This window comes from Balaenoptera acutorostrata, chromosome X (assembly GCF_949987535.1).
Source record: "Balaenoptera acutorostrata chromosome X, mBalAcu1.1, whole genome shotgun sequence".
NCBI classification, from domain to species: domain Eukaryota; kingdom Metazoa; phylum Chordata; class Mammalia; order Artiodactyla; family Balaenopteridae; genus Balaenoptera; species Balaenoptera acutorostrata.
In genome coordinates this window covers 85,004,555-85,024,390 of record NC_080085.1, presented here as the reverse complement: position 1 = coordinate 85,024,390, position 19,836 = coordinate 85,004,555, and the positions used below count along the sequence as shown (strand labels likewise).

At 35.3% G+C, this 19,836-nt stretch overlaps 1 protein-coding gene across 4 annotated transcripts in view; it reads right to left on the bottom strand.

Moving 5' to 3' along the window:
- Nucleotides 1-19,836, bottom strand: part of DIAPH2 (diaphanous related formin 2) — an 868,194-nt gene that overhangs the window by 598,658 nt on the left and 249,700 nt on the right. For all 4 annotated transcript variants that reach the window (XM_057538261.1, XM_057538259.1, XM_057538260.1 and 1 more), the window contains 4 exons: nt 18,102-18,212; nt 12,860-12,978; nt 10,862-10,978; nt 8,029-8,147 (listed from right to left, as the gene is read on the bottom strand). In XM_057538261.1, coding sequence (XP_057394244.1) covers nt 8,029-8,147; nt 10,862-10,978; nt 12,860-12,978; nt 18,102-18,212 — 466 coding nt within the window. The remainder of the gene's footprint in view (nt 1-8,028; nt 8,148-10,861; nt 10,979-12,859; nt 12,979-18,101; nt 18,213-19,836) is intronic.

Genomic DNA, 19,836 nt, shown 5'->3' with positions numbered 1-19,836 from the left:
GGAGAGGGACCTTGAAGATGGCTGAGGAGTAAGATGTGGAGATCACCTTCCTCCCGACAAATACATCAAAAGTACATCTACATGTGGAACAACGCCTACAGAACACCTACTGAACGTTGGCAGAAGACCTCAGACTTCCCAAAAAGCAAGAAAATCCCCATGCATCTGGATAGGGCAAAAGAAAAAAGAAAAAAACACAGACAATAGGGACAGAACATGCACCTCTGGGAGGAAGCTGTGAATGAGAAAAAGTTCCCACCCACTACGAAGCCCCTTCACTGGCAGAGATGGGGGGTGGTGGGGGGAAGTTTCAGAGTCACAGAGGAAAGTGCAGCAACAGGGGTGCAGAGGGCAAAGTGGAGAGATTCCTGCACAGAGGATCAGTGCCAACCAACACTCACCAGCCTGAGAGGCTTGTCTGATCACCCGCCAGGGCAGGTGGGGGCTGGGAGCTGAGGCTCTGGCTTCAGAGGTCAGATCCCAGGGAGAGGACTCGGGTTGGCTTCGTGAACACAGCTTGAAGGGGGCTAGTGCACCACAGCGAGCTAGGAGGGAGTCCGGATAAAAGTCTGGACCTCCCTAAGAGACAAGAGACCACTGTTTCACAAGGAGAGGGGATTCCTTCCCTGTCTGCCCACAGAAAGCAGAGCACCGCCTAAACAAGCTCCAGAGACAGGCGTGATCCACAGCTATCAGATCAGACACCAGAGATGCGCATGAAACACTAACACTGCTGCTGCAGCCACCAAGAATCCTGTGTGCAAGCACAGGTCATTATCCATAGCCCCCCAGGAGCCTGTGCAGCACACCACTGCCAGGGTCCCGTGATCCAGGACAAGTTCACCAGGAGAATACAAGGTGTGCCTCAGGCTCCTGCAATGTCACACTGGCTTCTGCCGCCACAGGCTCGCCCCACATTCCAATTATAACTACCATACCCCTCCCTCCCCCCTGGCCTGAATGAGCAAGAGCCCCCTAATCACGCGATGCTTTAGCCCTGTCCTGTCTGGGCGGAAACAGATGCCTGAGGGCGACCTACACACACAAGTAGGGCCAAAACCAAAGCTGAACTCGAGGAACTCTGAGAATAAAGAAGAGAAAGGGAAATTTCTCAGTGCAGCCTCAGGAGCAGCGGATTAAATCCCCACCAACAACTTGATATACCCTGCATCTGTGGAATACCTGAATAGACAACGAACCTTCCCAAAATTGAGGCGGTGGACTTTGCGAGCAATAGGAGCTTCGGGTTTGCTGTTGTGACCGATTTGTTTCTGATTTTTATGTTTATCTTAGTTTAGCTGTTAGCACTTTTTATCATTGGCGGATTTGTTTATTGGTTTGGCTGCTCTCTTCTTTTTTTTTTAGTATTATTATTATTTTTTCTTTCTTTTTTTCTTCCTTTTCTTCTGAGCCATGTTGCTGACAGGGTCTTGGTGCTCTGGCCTGGGGTCAGGCCGGAGACTCTGAGGTAGGAGAGCAGAGTTCAGGACACTGGACCATCAGAGACCTCCCGGCCCAATGTAGTATCAACTAGCGAGAGCTCTCCCAAATATCTCCATCTCAGTGCTAAGACCCAGCTCCACCCAATGGCCAGCAAGCTCCAGTGCTGAAGCCCCATGCCAAATAACTAGCAAGACAGGAACACAACCCCAGCCATTAGCAGAGAGACTCCCTAAAATCATAATAAGTTCATAGACACCCCCAAAACACACCACGAGATGCGGCCCTGCCCCCAGAAAGACAAAATCCAGCCCCAACCACCAAAACACAGGCAACCGTCCCCTCCACCAGAAAACCTACACAAACCACTGAACCAACCTCACTCACTGGGGTCAGGCACCAAGAACAACGGGAACTACAAACCTGCAGCCTGCGAAAAGGAGACCCCAAACACAGTAAGTTAAACAAAATGAGAAGACAAAGAGATACGCAGCAGATGAAGGAGCAAGGTAAAAACCCACCAGACCAAACAAATGAAGGGGACATAGGCAGTCTACCTGAAAAAGAATTCATAGCAAGGATAGTAAAGATGATACAAAATCTTGGAAATAGAATGGAGAAAATAAAAGAAACGTTTAACAAGGACATAGAAGAACCAAAGACCAAACAAACAATGATGAACACAATAAATAAAATTAAAAATTCTCTAGAAGGAATCAATAGCAGAATACCTGAGGCAGAAGAACGGATAAATGACCTGGATGATAAAACAGTGGAAATAACTACTGCAAAGCAGAATAAGGAAAAAAGAATGACAAGAATTGAGGACAGTCTCAGAGACTTCTGGGACAACATTAAGCACACCAACATTCAAATTACAGGGGTCCCAGAAGAAGAAGAGAAAAAGAAAGGGACTGAGAAGATATTTGAAGAGATTATAGTTGAAAACTTCCCTAATATGGGAAAGGAAATAGTCAATCAAGCCCAGGAAGCACAGAGAGTCCCATACAGGATAAATCCAAAGAGAAACATGCCAAGACACATATTGATCAAACTATCAAAAATTAAATACAAAGAAAAAATATTAAAAGCAGCAAGGGAAAAGCAACAAATAACATACAAGGGAATCCCCATAAGGTTAAGAGCTGACCTTTCAAAAGAAACTCTGCAAGCCAGAAGGGAGTGGCAGGACATATTTAAAGTGATGAAAGGGAAAAATCTACAAGAAAGATTACTCTACTCAGCAAGGATCTCATTCAGATTTAATGGAGAAAGTAAAACCTTTACAGACAAGCCAAAGTTAAGAGAATTCAACACCACGAAACCAACTTTACAACAAATGCTAAAGGAACTTCTCTAAGTGGTAAACACAGGAGAAGAAAAAGACCTACGATAACAAAGGCAAAACAATTAAGAAAATGGTAATAGTAACATACACATCCAATAATTACCTTAAATGTTAATGGATTAAATGCTCCAACCAAAAGACACAGACTGTCTGAATGGATACAAAAATAAGACCCGTATGTATGCTGTCTACAAGAGACCCACTTCAGACCTAGAGACACATACAGACTGAAAGTGAGGGGATGGAAAAAGATATTCCATGCAAATGGAAATCAAAACAAAGCTGGATAGCCATTCTCATATCAGACAAAATAGACTTTAAAATAAAGACTGTTACAAAAGACAAGCAAGACACTACATAATGATCAAGGGATCAATCCAAGAAGATGATATAACAGTTGTAAATATTTATGCACCCAACATAGGAGCACCTCAATACATAAGGCAAATGCTAACAGCCATAAAAGGGGAAATCGAAAGTAACACAGTCATAGTAGGGGACTTTACACTCCACTTTCACTGATGGACAGATCATCCAAAATGAAAATAAATAAGGAAACACAAACTTTAAATGACACATTAAACAACATCGACTTAACTGATATTTATAGGACATTCCACCCAAAAACAACAGAATACACTTTCTTCTCAAGTGCTCGTGGAACATTCCCCAAGATACATCATACCTTGGGTCACAGATCAAGCATTGGTAAATTTAAGAAAATTGAAATCATATCAATTATCTTTTCTGACTACAATATTATGAGACTAAATATCAATTACAGGAAAAAAACTGTAAAAAATACAAACACATGGAGGCTAAACAATACACTACTAAATAACCAAGAGATCACTGAAGAAATCAAAGAGGAAATCAGAAAATACCTTGAAACAAATGACAATTAAAACATGATGACCCCAAACCTATGGGATGCAGCAAAAGCTATTCTAAGAGGGAAGTTTATAGCAATAGAAGCCTACCTCAAGAAAAGAGAAAAATCTTAAATAAACAACCTAACCTTACACCTAAAGCAGTTAGAGAAGGAAGAACAAAAAAACTCTAAAGTTAGCAGAAGGAAAGAAATCATAAAGATCAGATCAGAAATAAATGAAAAAGAAACGAAGGAAACAATAGCAAAGATCAATAAAACTAAAAGCTGGTTCTTTGAGAAGATAAACAAAAGTGAAAAACCATTAGCCAGACTCATCAAGAAAAAAAGAGAGAAGACTCAAATCAACAGAACTAGAAATGAAAAAGGAGAAGTAACAACTGACACTGCAGAAGTACAAAGGATCATGAGAGATTACTACAAACAACTATATGCCAATAAAATGGACAACCTGGAAGAAATGGACAAATTCTTAGAACAGCACAACCTTCCAATACTTAACCAGGAAGAAATAGAAATTATAAACAGACCAATCACAAGCACTGAAATTGAAACTCTGATTAAAAATCTTCCAAAAAACAAAAGCCCAGGACCAGATGGCTTCACAGGCAAATTATATTAAACATTTAGAGAAGAGCTAACACCTATCCTTCTCAAACTCTTCCAAAACATAGCAGAGGGAGGAGCACTCCCAAACTCATTCTACGAGGCCACCATCACCCTGATACCAAAACCAGTAAAAGATGTCACAAAGAAAGAAAACTGCAGACCAGTATCACTGATGAACATAGATGCAATAATCCTCAACAAAGTACTAGCAAACAGAATCCAACGGCACGTTAAAAGGATCATACACCATGATCAAGTGGGGTTTATCCCAGGAATGCAAGGATTCTTCAATATACACAAATCATTCAACGTGATACACCATATTAACAAACTGGATAAAAAGCATATGATAATCTCAACAGATGAAGAAAAAGCTTTTGAGAAGATTCAACACCCATTTATGATAAAAACTCTCCTGAAAGTAGGCATAAAGGGAACCTACTTCAACATAATAAAGGCCATATATGACAAACTCACAGCTAACATCATTCTCAATGGTGAAAAACTGAAACCATTTCCTCTAAGATCAGGAACAAGACAAGGTTGCCCACACTCACCGCTATTATTCAACATAGTTTTGGAAGTTTTAGCCACAGCAACCAGAGAAGAAAAAGAAGTAAAAGGAATCCAAATTGGAAAAGAAGAAGTAAAACTGTCACTGTTTGCAAGTGACATGATACTATACATAGAGAATCCAAAAGATGCTACCAGAAAACTACTAGAGGTAATCAATGAATTTGGTACAGTAGCAGGATACAAAATTAATGCATAGAAATCTCTTGCTTTCCTATACACTAATGATGAAAAATCTGAGAGAAAAATTAAGCTAACACTCCCATTTACCACTGCAAAAAAAAGAATAACATACTTAGGAATAAACCTACCTAAGGAGACAAAAGACCTGTACACAGAAAACTATAAGACACTGATGAAAGAAATTAAAGAGAATACAAACAGATGGAGAGATACACCATGATCTTGGACTGGAAGAGTCAACATTGTGAAAATGACTATACTACCCAAAGCATTCCAGCGATTCAATGCAATCCCTATCAAACTACCAATGGCATTTTTCACAGAACTAGAACAAAAAATTTCACAATTTTTATGGAAACACAAAAGACCCTGAATAGCCTAAGGAATCTTGAGAAATAAAAATGGAGCTGGAGAAATTCGGCTCCCTGACTTCAGACTATACTCCAAAGCTACAGTAATCAAGGCAGTATGATATTGGCACAAAAAGAGAAATATAGCTCAATGGAACAGGATAGAAAGCCCAGAGATAAACCCACGCACATATGATCACCTTATCGTTGATAAAGGAGGCAAGAACATACAATGGAGAAAAGACAGCCTCTTCAATAAGTGGTGCTGGGAAAACTGGACAGCTACATGTAAAAGAATGATACTAGAACACTCCCTAACACCATACACAAAAATAAACTCAAAATGGATTAAAGACCTAAATGTAAGGCCAGACACTATAAGACTCTTAGAGGAAAACATAGGCAGAACACTCTATGACATAAATCACAGTAAGACCCTTTTTGACCCACCTCCTAGAGAAATGGAAATAAAAACAAATGAGACCTAATCAAACTTAAAAGCTTTTGCACAGCAAAGGAAACCATAAAGACCACAAGACAATCCTCAGAATGGGAGAAAATATTTGCAAACGAAGCAACTGACAAAGGATTAATCTCCAAAATATATAAGCAGCTCATGCAGCTCAATATCAAAAAAACAAACAACGAAATCCAAAAATGGGCAGAAGACCTAAATCGACATTTCTCCAAAGAAGATATACAGATTGCCAACAAACACATGAAAGGATGCTCAACATCAATAATCATTAGAGAAATGCAAATCAAAACTACAATGAGGTATCACCTCACACCAGTCAGAATGGCCATCATCAAGAAATCTACAAACAATAAACGCTGGAGAGGGTGTGGAGAAAAGGGAACCCTCTTGCACTGTTGGTGGGAATGTAAATTGATCCAGCCACTATGGAGAACAGTATGGAGGTTCCTTAAAAAACTAAAAATAAAACTACCACATGACCTAGTAATCCCACTACTGGGCATATGCCCTGAGAAAACCATAATTCAAAAAGAGTCATGTACCAAAATGTTCATTGCAGCTCTATTTACAATAGCCAGGACATGGAAGCAACCTAAGTGTCCATCGACACTACGGTCCACAATAGATTTTAAGCCAATACAAGTATTTGGAAACAGTCCCTTATAACTCTCTCAACAAATATGAAATAAGCTACTGAGTTTATTAAGCTCAGGGAAAAATATGCAGTGAGGCCAACATTCACATTAATTGCAGGGGCAGGGTACATTGGCACAAGCTTTCTGAAAAGCATTTGGCCTTTCAAAGTTCACACCCTCAGAGGAATCAATCCTAAGGAAATACTGAGAAGAAGCCAAATATTTATATAAAGAATGTTCAGAGTAAATTCATTTATAATTATAAAAACCTGAAAACAATCTGTATGTCCAATAAGAAAGGACTGGTCAAGATGATTATGACATTCTATAAAATGGAATATTATATAGACATTCAAAGTCACATTTTGAAGGTTAATATTGAAAAATTCTAATAATATAATGCTCCATGAAAAATCAGCATATAGATATATAGAAGAGGAATAGAGGAGGGTGGGAGATAGAGTGAGAGCAAGAGAGAGAGAGAGAGAGAGAGAGAGAGAGAGAGAGAGAGATGAAGATGGAGATGAAGATGGAGATCACAAGACGTACTGAGCTGAACAGTGAGTAATGGTGAAATGTACTGAGCTTGAAAAGTGTAATTGGTGCTTTATTTTGTCACTTACATAAGTCTCCAGATTGCCTATGATAAGTGAGCATTAGTTTCACAATCAGATGAGAATAATACATGATAAATAACAAGGAATTCATCTTTGAATATTACTGTGAGTCTTCCCTGGGCTATGGAGTGAAGAATAACATATAACTGGTATTCAACAGCTGTTGTTTCCTACCTTTAAAGACAAAGACAAATGAGTTCATGCTTGAATCGTAGCAATAGTGATTTCAATTAGGTATAAATAAAACTGCTTAACTATAAGGTCATATGGCATAGTATATTTCACAAGAGAGGTTTCACATCATCCATCAGAGATTGTTCCAGAAAGTGTAACTAGCTACCAGTCTCAGATAATATAAGGTCATTTCCACAACAATCCAAGTAGATGAACATGATCACCTCAAATTCTTTCCCAGCTCTAAGCTCTATGAAAATATAAAGCGATCTACTTTAATAGAATTAAAAGGTCTTAAGTTACTGAAACCAACCTGTATTTCCTTTCTCAGACCTGAACACTAATAACATAGCATTACTAATTAGACCCTGTTGTTCACGTGATTTCTACAAAACCACAAATGTACCAGCATAAATTGAATCAATGGATTTCAGAGTCATGTTTCTGAAAAGCAAGGCATTCACCCCTAATGTAATGTTTTTGGTGCGGCATTGACTTTAAACTGAATTCAAGAGTGTTGAAACTTAACAAATAGATTAGTATTTCCAATCACAGAGGCAGAACTCTCGTGATCATCATAACTAATAATTATAGCAAATGAGTACCCACAGACACAATGACTTACCAGATATTAATAGAGGAAGTTTAGTGAGAGAGCTACACTTAAAAAGTGTCTATTAGACAGAAGAGAGTAAAACACAATCAAATGACATTGAGGGTTATATCACATACCTATCAGATGAGTGAAATCAATGTCTAATCTTTGTCTGTACTTGAAATCTGGGTCCATACCACTGCAGTGCAGCACTATCTGTGAAACACATTCCTCAACTATTTTGTAATACTGTGGCCTGCAAAAGAGAAGAAGTAATCTTGAATACCTTTTCTACTTATACAAATCAATTTTCTTAAGAAGTGATTCTGCATGATAAAGAAAACGAGGTCATTTTCTAGCAGGCTAAAAAACCCTTTTCTAGCCATTACACTCACTCAGGAGTAATATGCCTAAGCTTAAAGATGGGCTGGATGTTATAGTGCAAAACCCATTGTAATATAATCAACTGTGAACACTTAGTGACTTAATACTCTAGTTTGCAGGGATTCGTGCTTGTGTTCAAAGATACTTATCAACCTTATCTACTTACTTAAGCTATTGTTCCTGAAGTTAATAAAAACAAATGACTCTTTAGTTCTACATCTATGGATACAGAAATGGTTCTAGGCCTCTCCAAGTTCTAAATTTCAATAAGGAATGAGTACCTTGGCATTACATGGCAAACAATGTATTGAATTTACTGCCACACTTTTACTCAAGATAGCTATAACAGCTTTTACAAAACTGGACTCAGCCACTTATGTTACAGACTACTCCAAAGATCTATTTATACACATATTTTAAAAGATCCATTTTATAGACGCATACACACTAAATATGCATGGCGATAGCTTCAATTTGTTCAAAGTGTCAAAGGTTTTGAAACATTTCCTAATTCTGTAATCTATCAAGGTAATTCCGGCCTTAAAAATGACCACTTACATACTTCAAAAAATTTAAAAAGGCATTTTTTGCATTAAAATTCGGGGAAAATTTAGTATTTATCAGCAGCTAATAAATTCAACAGAGAAAAATCAGAAAGAAATACTACTATGGACAAACTATGACATAAACATCCCTAAAATTAGTGTGCTGATAACTAGCCAACCTACTAAAAGTTTGCAAATAAAGCCAAACATATTCTAATTGCTCTTATATGTCTTTTGTCATGGGGCTGATCTCAAGGATAAGAATAAATAGTAATATGTATTACACATCTGAGGCTTTTTCAAGTCATCATCAGGTCTAGGGTAAACAATATTGGATTATAATCAATCTAGTCAATGACTCTGGGTAAACAGGGAAAACACAATGGTTCTCTTTCAGGACAAATTAATTATCCATAAGTAGAATAAAAGTGCTAGTCGCACATCTACCTCACATGGATGTTCTCAGGATGAAAAGGATGTCATGTTAGAACTTCTTGTTTATTCAAAGTTACTGAGAAATGGATGGTTTCACACAAATTATTTCCCCAGGTAACTATGTACCCATGGGCACAGTACCCCTTTAGTTGCCAGCACTTATTTGAGAAAACAACAATCATTTTGGTTGGATTACTATATTTCCTGCTTAAAAAAAAACAGCATATTTTAAACATTTTTCTATGTCTCTGTAACATCATGATGCCCATCAGTTATTGCAACTGGCCTGAACTATAAGAGAACTATAATAGTTCTCTATGGACTTTAGAATTGTCATTTTTGTTGTGACTGTACCCGACCCCATGGTAGCCTTCCTTTGCCCTTTAATCAAGCAAGGTTTGAGAAATCAGAGAACCTAGGTTGCTAGAATTTCATGCATATTAGAGTACGAAGAACAACTAAGAGTCTCTTAAACAGTTAAATATAAGATCATGGTCACCAACTTATGGATAATTTCAGTCATTCAGAAACCCTTCTCTAATTTTCTGGTTTTCAGATATATTACCAGAACTACACTCTGAAATTTCTGACTTTACGGATTATTATTATATTCGTTTATTTAGAAGAATTACATTGCTGTGTATAAAGCTGAAATATTAGTATTATTATTTTCTTAGATAAGATCACACCTATTTCTAGATAAATACTATACAAGAGGAATAACAATAGTCTTATTAAAATATACAAGGACTTAAAATGCTTACTAAATAGCAAATGTTATCATTGCTGTTTTTATTATTATTAAACTTCTGAAGGAGGGCTTCCTTCAGCTACCAGGTTCAAAAAAATATCCATATCCACACACCCTGTGCACACTAAAATTAAAGCACTTTTACCACATTACAATATAGTGATACTATCTCTATATTCTATTGTTCCTACCACCACATTATATAAATTCATGGGAAGTGTGGCAGATACTGCTAGATGTCCTATGATGCCCACTCTTCTCTTTTTCCTTTACTATTTGAACTTTATGTTTACCTGTGTATATTGCTTGCCAGAATAATATTTCCCATTTCCTTTCACTTATTGCTTCATAAAATCATCTCAGAACTTAGTGGTTCAAAACAATAACATAATCTTATTATCCCTCACATTTTTGTGGGTAAGAAATTCAGGAGGAGCCAATCAAGTCTGTTGGCTCAGATCTTACACATGGCTTCAGCCAGCTAGAGAGAGACCTAGAAGAATAGGTGGACTGAACAAAAAAAAAAAAAAAAAAAGTACGAGGACTTAAAAGTTCTACCATAGACTCTTCAGAGCTTACTCTGTGCCACAAAAAAAATTCATCATAGGGTCAGTAAAATCTGTTGGGTTCATTGCTACTGAAATGGCATACCTCATTTTTATAAGTATATTCTTCTGTCCCAATTAAAAATAGATTTTGACACCTTTTTAAAAATGTTATCTAGAGTCGTCAAACTCTTATACTCCATGAATATATATATATATGCATATACTGTCTAGACCCCACTACATTGTTAATTTTCCTTTAATATCCAATTCAAATTATACAAATTGTACTCTCATAACAGCCTCTTACCTGATATAATAATCATTTCTGATGAGCAAAAAATGTTGTAGAATGGATAATAAGTAATTTTCAGCAGCAGTGTCCTTCAACATATTATACAGAAGATGGTACACTTCATTCATATCAGTGGAAAGTAAGTAAAGGAAAAAAATCAAAGATTCTTGATAACAGTTTCATTCATAACAAAAGCAGCTTCAGTTTTGAAAACACTGATATATCATTTTGTTTGCATTACTGTTTCTAAACCTTCAACTCCATGTTCCAGTATTTAAAACATTTCCAAAACGAAATTTAATCTATGGATCACTTTAACCTTTTAACAAGTGAAAGAGACTTAGAGTATTTCCAAGACCATTTAACCATTAAACGCTTAAATGATCAGCTGTTCATTATATTTTAAAATTCCAGCTTATAGTTGGTACCATTGGAACAGCAATGCCATTAATGAAAGTGTTTTTTTCTTGACCTTCCTGTGGTTGTGATGGGAACCTATATTATGCATGCAAGCCAATACTCCTGTCTTTTCACTGCCCACATAAGATAGTAAGGCAAATAAGCATTGTGTGGGCTGCTAAAAGTTCATAAAAACCAGTTTTATTTTATACATATGAAATACTTACTACATATGAAATCATTACTGTTTGCATTCATTTATATGTCATTATTTGATAAGGAACTTGAAACATATTTTTCTTAGGATATAAAAAGAGTGGTAGAAGTTTAAATGCTTTTAGTAAACTAGAAAACAGATTTAAAAAATGGATTCACTTTTATAAGAAAAGCGAGGACCTAGAAAAATCAATGTAAAAGAAAAGGAGAAGAGGAGATGTAATTCAGCATCTTAAAAATAACCTGAAATGTCAACGTTTTCTCTCAAATAGAATTAAGTATATGATGGATTACTTCTTAGACCCCATGTAAGAGTGTTGTGTTAAAGTCTCATAAGGTCCTTTCGATGGCTACGGAATAGATCCAAAAATAGCTTTCTGATGAAGAGAAATTTATATAAAGCAAGATATTTATTAATTGATATAAAAAGCATTTAATATTATGGAGACCACTGTAGACTAGAGTCACTGATGAAGGATAAGAAATTACTAGAAATTATCTCTCATAATAAAAAAAGTGTTATTCATTGCACTTATCCAGTACCCATGTGTAAGACGCTTTGATAGGAACATTGGAGGAAAAAGTTGAAACACTTGTGCCCTCCATCTCATAGGCACAAAGAAGTGTATATAAATAAGGCAGATGCAAGCAAAGTACTGTAGAGTGAGAAGGAAGATGGAAGAAGACGTTATAGAGAAAAACTCCAGCTCAAAGGTCATTTTGGTTCCGAAGTATTTCCCAATTTCCCCAGAACCCATAAGTAAGAAATTTAATGGGTGTGAAACAAATGGCCAGCAATGCTATGACAACCATCTTTTAGATCTAAAATCATTTTGTATAAAATCATTGCCATAGGAAGATTATATGCTAGTTGTATTTGACTCAAATGCTTCTACCCTAGCATCCTTGTTATAGTCAGACCCTATCACATCTAAACTTTTTTTCCCCCCGCTAAGGAACCAAAATATTTGGATTGAGAATAAGACATCTATTTGAATTGAATGATATCTCTAAATCACTGGAGTACCATTTAATAAACTGAAGAAGTATATTACCTATAGTCACATATGAACTCACTGAACTTTTCCCCCAAAAAATCCTTATCCATGAGGAATACTGCCCTAGGCTCTTGTCTATTCAAGACCACTGAGCAGAGTATACCTATAATGCAGCAAGCCATTGTGTGGATTTCAATACAGTCTATGTAAATCATCAGGACAGTCTGACAATTCTTCAACATGAATCTCAAGGACAGCATCATCGTGAAGTTCTAATATAAATAAATGGATATAAATTGGGCTAGCAGACAAGAATTCTAATAATGGTTCACAAAATCACCCACAAATCCCTTTTTCACAGTACATGCAAAATGATTTCTGTGGTTTGTCAAAAGGATATTCCATTTCTGCTCGAATGTCATTGAGACGGTGTGATAATTCAGTTAGGTCGTCCTCTTTGTTTTCATCAAATACTTTCAACTGAATATCAAGCTCGTCATTCTCTTTTTCTTTCAGATCCTAATATATAAACAGAAAACTTAACAGACGAATAACAGTTTGACAACACCATACTTTGGCAATAAAGGCCTGACACTATTATTCATCTACATACACAGAAGCAATTTCAAATATTGACCCAGGCACTTGGTTTCCTGAAAGAAAGTAAATGTACTCTGTTTTTCTATTTTAAAATGAAAGAACCTCATTGCATTCACCGCATTTCTTTTCATGCTCCAGATTTTGACGATTCACATTAAAAAATTAACAATCACTTTCGCAACGGAAAAAAACTAATTGCTACAAACCCAAATTAAATGCTGTCGCTTTGACTAAACACACTAATCAAAGATCGCAAAAGAACTCATGCAGTTAGAACATTCACATATGCCTCTGGCAAAAAATGCGAATATAGATCAATTGTATTAATGAAGAACAAATGCAAGGATATATTCAAGCACAACAGTCCCAAGTATGGCGTGGAAAGTTGTAAAACAAATTTATTTTAAATGACATTTTGTGATTTTAAAGCAAAAAGGCGTCAGGACTTTTTAATCAAGATGCACAACTAGCCTCCTCCCCCACCTTTTATTTTTGCTTAGCCGAATCACAAAATACCAACTTGGGCATCAAAGACCTGTTTTTGTAATACATTATAAGCACATGCATTACAAACCTCTGATAATTTTCAAAATCATAGTATAAACAAAATCTTTGGAAGCATGCCACACTAGAGATTGTTGGGCTTAATATATATCACCTGGAATATCTTTTAATATGTGTCCATTAAGTTGCCGCTTTCAAAACCCAAATCGATAATCACAACTGTGGATGCTCAAGGGTGATACCGAAAGAGGGACTAGGATGTTCAGAGCTGAGCTTGAACTCTAAAAGGAAATGCAAGCACGGTGTACTTCAAATTAGGTCGATAAAACAAACTTGGATCCATTTTTTTGTTTCTATTTTTATTCAATAGGACGATTTTAAATGGAGATGCAACGGCTATTACTGAAGCCAAACACAAATTTATGCAATTTCTAGGTGTTCTTTTTCTAACGTTCACATACATAATAATTTACCTACAGAGCATATGAAAATATTAATGTGTTTCTATATAATTGCATATAAAATACATAACAAATACATGTATTTAAACTTAGTTTCCTCTTGAGTAATAATTTGTTTTAGGTTTAACTTTCCACTTTGAAGGGGAATGAAGAAATTTATTGGAATGTAAAGTTATCTAACATTGGTGAATTATATTATCAGGTGATTTCTGAACTCTATTCAGAAAAGAGCAGGAGCCAGACACACCCAATATGCTGGTCATTGCAGAAAAAACCTTTAATACATTTTACAATATGGAATTTTTCCTTATTCTTATGTCACAAGATATTCTTTCTTAGATGTTCACTATCAGACTTTAACACATTCAAATATGTTTGAAAAATCGAAAAAACAAGTTAATTAAATACTGTCATCTAATCAGCATCAGAACTTTACAAAACATGGACTCAACCTTCATGATTAAAATATTTTCAGTGAAAATAACTGGTTAAATGTTTATTTCAGTTTTTAATTAGGACAACACATTATTTATATAATATATATAGTATGTGAACATGTACAGCACAATATAAAAATATAGATATGTATAAATGAAATATCTCATAGTGTTCACTAATAATGCTCCGTTAAAATATATATGCATATCTACATACACACACACATATAAAAAACTTCCTTTCATTCAAATGTCAAACCTTGAAAGGTATATTCAAAAATTCTTGATAAAATAAACATTTAATAAATTAATAAAAGTTTCATATAGCACAAATGTGACAGATACCCCATTGCAAAAAGGGAAATGCATCACTGAAGTTTATATTTTAAATGAAGAATGGCATAAAATTACTGAATTACACACTAATAATTACGTGAAATACTGTAAATATGTTTCAGTTATTTTTTAAACAGATTTGCTGTACAGATACGGAATATTTTCAGCAGATTCTCTAAAACATATAATTAAGTCTCTATAATATGGTGTACTTCAAAGGAAATCAAAGTCCATTACCAGTACATGACTGATTACCAGTCAAGCAATCAAAATTGAGTCTTCAAAAGAGTAAGAGAAGGGTTTGTCGGTCTTTTAAAAGAGGTTAAGAAGGCCTGCTGCCTACCGACACAATTTCTTACTATCTTGTTCCTTCACATATCTGACTTATCTAATATTTTCTTAATTTATTTAACTAACTAAAAGGCAGATGGAGAAAACTTCACAAGAAATCATTGTAAGTTAACTACAGAGAAAATACTATTTTAAAAATCACTATATAGTGTTTAATAACTCATTTGTCCCAAATTACTAAAGCAAATTTATGAAAAGTAAATTTTCCATGTAAGTGAAATATAAACTCTCTTTAAACATCGTAATTTATCTATAGAGACAGGGCAAATTTTGAAAATAAATTTCTACAGAATGTAATTAAAATAACTGTCCTTGTCTTGAGGATTCTAATAATTATATGAAACAAAAGTTTCACTCTACTACAATGATGGTCTCAGGGATTACTGAAATACTAAGAACTATTAAGAACTATTCTTCCCCAACACCTAACGATTTCAGATAGGTATAATTTTTGATCCATGTACCAACAATTTATACTAGCCCTAGCCACGTCTAATTTGCTGCTTTGAATATGATATATTCCAGAAAATTAGGAAGCTCCTCCTGTTAGAACAGTGTATAAAATAAGAGTAAATAGGATAAAAGCCAGGATATTAAAGACTCATCTATGAATATATTATTAGGCTTCCATGCATGTGTAAAAGATGTTTGATATTACTATAAATTCTAGTGGTTGAAATGTAAATATTTAGTAAATTAGATAGCTAGACAGCAGTTGACATGTTAGGTACATCTACTATACATTAAAGCATGACCATTCTGACTTTTGCTCCAAATTGTGATAATAAAACTACAAGGACAACAGCAACAGTAGTGAAATGTATGGTATTAAGGGAAGGACCTCTAATCTCAGGGTCTATCTGCCTAGATTCTGATTCTCATATTGTATATCAGAAATACCTGGGGAGGATTATTTTCTTTCAAACCAAACATCTCTGCCCTACCCCCAATAAGATTTTGATAGACTCTCTTTAGGGGGACATGCCCAACTTCTTGAGAACCAGAGCCCTATTTAGCCATATTTCACTCCATTGTCACAGGAAGAAAAAGAAATTGAGAATCCTTGTAGGTTCTATTCCAAAACTTTAAGAGGCAGAAACATGACACTTCTCACTTTCCTCTTGCTGAAGGATCCCTGAGATCTAAGAATCAGGGCATACTGAAGAGATGTGATAGTTAAAGAAAAATCTAACTGGAAGCATAAGTTAAGAGGTACAGAGTACCGCAAGAGGCTTTATATACAGCTATAGGGCCAATGCGAAAGTGTAGCTAAGAAACAGTGATGCAAAATCTTAGCTGTCAATGTAACCAAAGGAAAAATACCATGAGACCACTAAACCCAGCAGAAATGAGCACACCCTGGCAAACGTGCAAAAGGTAAGGACAAGAGCTACTGTGCATACCCTTTCTGAAAAGATGAGGACTTAAATAAATTGAGAGTCACAGTTTTCTTGACCAGCCATTCAGTAGCATAAGGTAGAAAATGAATGTTTAATTATAAATAGACACAGGGAAATGAAAGCTGGAAGAGACAGCAACAACTAAGGCAGAAAAACATGGCATATTAGTAAATGAGTAGAGGATCTTCAGGAGCCCCTGAGGCCAACAAGTGTCCAAAGACATGAGTACTCTCCCAGAAACAGAGGACCAGCTCCGAGAGGACAAGGATGGAAACACTGAGTAGGCAACTCAAAAGCACACTAGAATGAGGACTGTAATATTACCTCTAGCTACATAAGACCACATACTTTTCATGAGGAGAGATTTGTGACAAAACAAGAATAAGTGTGTTACATACACTATAACTAGTGAATGTGCCTAAGTTAACTGCATATTGAACCTCTATTCGGGTCACTTACGATGATGCTTTGATTCACTGCAACCAATTCCTTACTTTTTAAAGTCATGGGTGAAAGAACCATTCAAAGTGGAATTGACATAGAAATTTCTAAAACTGCACAGACCCAATCATATATCTTATTAAAATGGGTTTCAATAGACCCAATTGTATATTTTATGATGATGAGTTTCAACCACTTTCAGTTAAGACTATCAGAAGACAAGTTACAGATGCATGCTACACACTAGTCCCTCACCAGGAAATATCCCTGATTTTGGTATTTCTAATACCCTAGGAATACCTTATATACACGCTCATTGACATTTGTTTTATTTTGTTTTTCCTTTCCTCAGTCCTTTTATTCCCCACCCCTACATTTACTTCTTGTTTATCAGGTATGGTCTAAGTAGCTTAAATAAAGAAACTAGTGAGATTTTACTTGTCTCCTTTAAAAATGCCATGGTCTTGAACAAAATCCTTCTTTAGTTAACATACTAAGTAAAGTATAAAGTCATGGTAGTTGTATTTCTATTTATAGAATAAGTGTGCTCATTTATCTTAGAACAAGCCTATAAAGTTATTTCAAAAATGTTTTTAACAGTATCACAATTAGCGCAGATATCCACACTCAATTTAAGAAATAAAATTGTTTTTCTTTAGAAAAGTTGCTACGAAATTATAACAAGAATACCATCCTTATGTTATGTGTCTAGAATATACTAATCAAAATTTTATGCATACTTATGCTGAATATAAAGGAAATCAATCTAAGTTATCAAAGAGGAAAGCAAAAAAATTTTAATGAAAATTTGAAATGGCAAAAAAATAGCAGTCTTTTATGTTCTCAGTATTCAAAGTCAAAGAAAAGTTCCCTTTCGACTTCAAGAAGACCAAAAAAGCCATCACTTCTGGACATATCATTAGCTGAATTCCGAATCATCAGTTGTATGTAGAGACTAACACTACTGCAATATCAAAAAGCTTACAAAATGTCCAGTGCTTTACAAAAGGAAACGGCAAGGCACATTTATTTACTTTGCTGAAAGTACTTTTGTCTAAAGAGAGAAAAACATTAAAGTTCATAAGCATAATAAATATGCACATTCCACTTACTGGTAACATTGTTTTTAGTCCTGAACGAAGGAATTCATTCCTTAAATGTATTCGAAAATCAAGCTCATAAGGAGATGTGACAAGGGCATTTATAAACTGCATGCAGGCCACCTGAAATTAGAAAGTAAACTTTGTTAAAAAAAAAAAAAAGTTTTTTTAAATTAAAGAAATACTTAATGCATTCAGATAATTTTTTTCCATTTACTAAAGGAATACATACATATATTATGAAATATATCAAGAAATGCAAATGTTTATATAAGTATAATGATTATGACTTTACAGTAGAAACAAAAAAATTAACAGTAGAGTTTCTAATGTCCAGAGAAATTCTAACGAAGATATGATGGTTGGTCAAGTACTGCTATGCTTTGCTAAACAATATGAAGGAATATTAAACTTTCTCTGAGAAACTCCAAGTTCCAACAGTGTGGATATAGAGCCCTTTAAGAAGATCATGAAATGTATCTTTCATATCCAGCTGTCCTCAGAGGGCGCTTGGCCTCAATTCTATATGGTCATAAACACTTTTCTAAAATAAATCAAACAAAGCTATAAAAGTACCCTGATGTTAAACAGGGAACAGTGATAAATTAGAGATATTATTACACTGAGTTACACTCTCTCCATTCTATTATTGGATAGATGTGCACAAAATATAGAGTATTAAACTATATGAATAAGATGAATTAATTTACTATATAAAAAAATGAATGCAAGTGAATTAAGATCAACTAGAAGGTACTATGACACAAATACTAATGTGCATTGCATGATAAAATAAATATAAGAGCTTGTTTCCAAGTAAAGGTGATTCATTACTTAGACCGACGCTGGAAAATGGGTTTTGGTTTTCTTCTGTTATTGAGGTTCCCTATTATAAAAGAGGAGGGAGTTATTTTCTGGTAATTGCAAGCTAGGAGAGTGTCAACCAAATGCTAACTGCCAAGTGTTCCAAAGATTACTCCTCATTTTTGGAAAATGCTGCTCACGTCTAAGGCAATTGGCTAATAGTTTAAGTGAAGAGCTGCACGTTGAAATTGATTATTTTTAAAGTATGCAATGAGTGTAGTGTTCAAAGAGCTGACTGCAAGGGGACCACTGGAAAATACCAGATTTAGTAAATATGTTAAGTATATATAGAAAGGGGCACAAATATATCAATAGTTAGTATGGAAAAACACATCAGCAAAAGAAAAATATTTCAAATGTGTTTTGACTTGACCTTATCCAGACCTGTTATTATGATAGTGATTTTTTTCAAGTAGAGACAAATATTAAAAGCTATATTGCTTTTATTGTTATATCTTTATCTTATGCATTTAAGCTGTTTTGGGGGAGATTAGCCTATCTAGCTCACATCCAGGTTCAAAAATCAAAAGTTGCATGCATTAAAAGGGATTATCGAGGTTGTCTCTAACATTACTAGCTATCTAAATGATAATTGAACAATGTAGTCCAATTCTTATGAATGCTCAAACGTCAAGCTAAATCACTTAGACATCTGACTAAATATTTGCCATTGACTTGGCATTACCTCAAAAGTCATATCAGATAAGTTATTATGATGCTTATGCCTTAATGGGTTACTTAACCTTCTTGTTTACAGTAAGAAAATGTTTAAGTCTTCATATAGTTTCAGTAGGCTGGAATATAAGTTTGCACAGCGTATGAGTCCATAGGTATATTATGACTGTATTTGCATGAATGATTCTTGTTATGTTATAACTCTGAC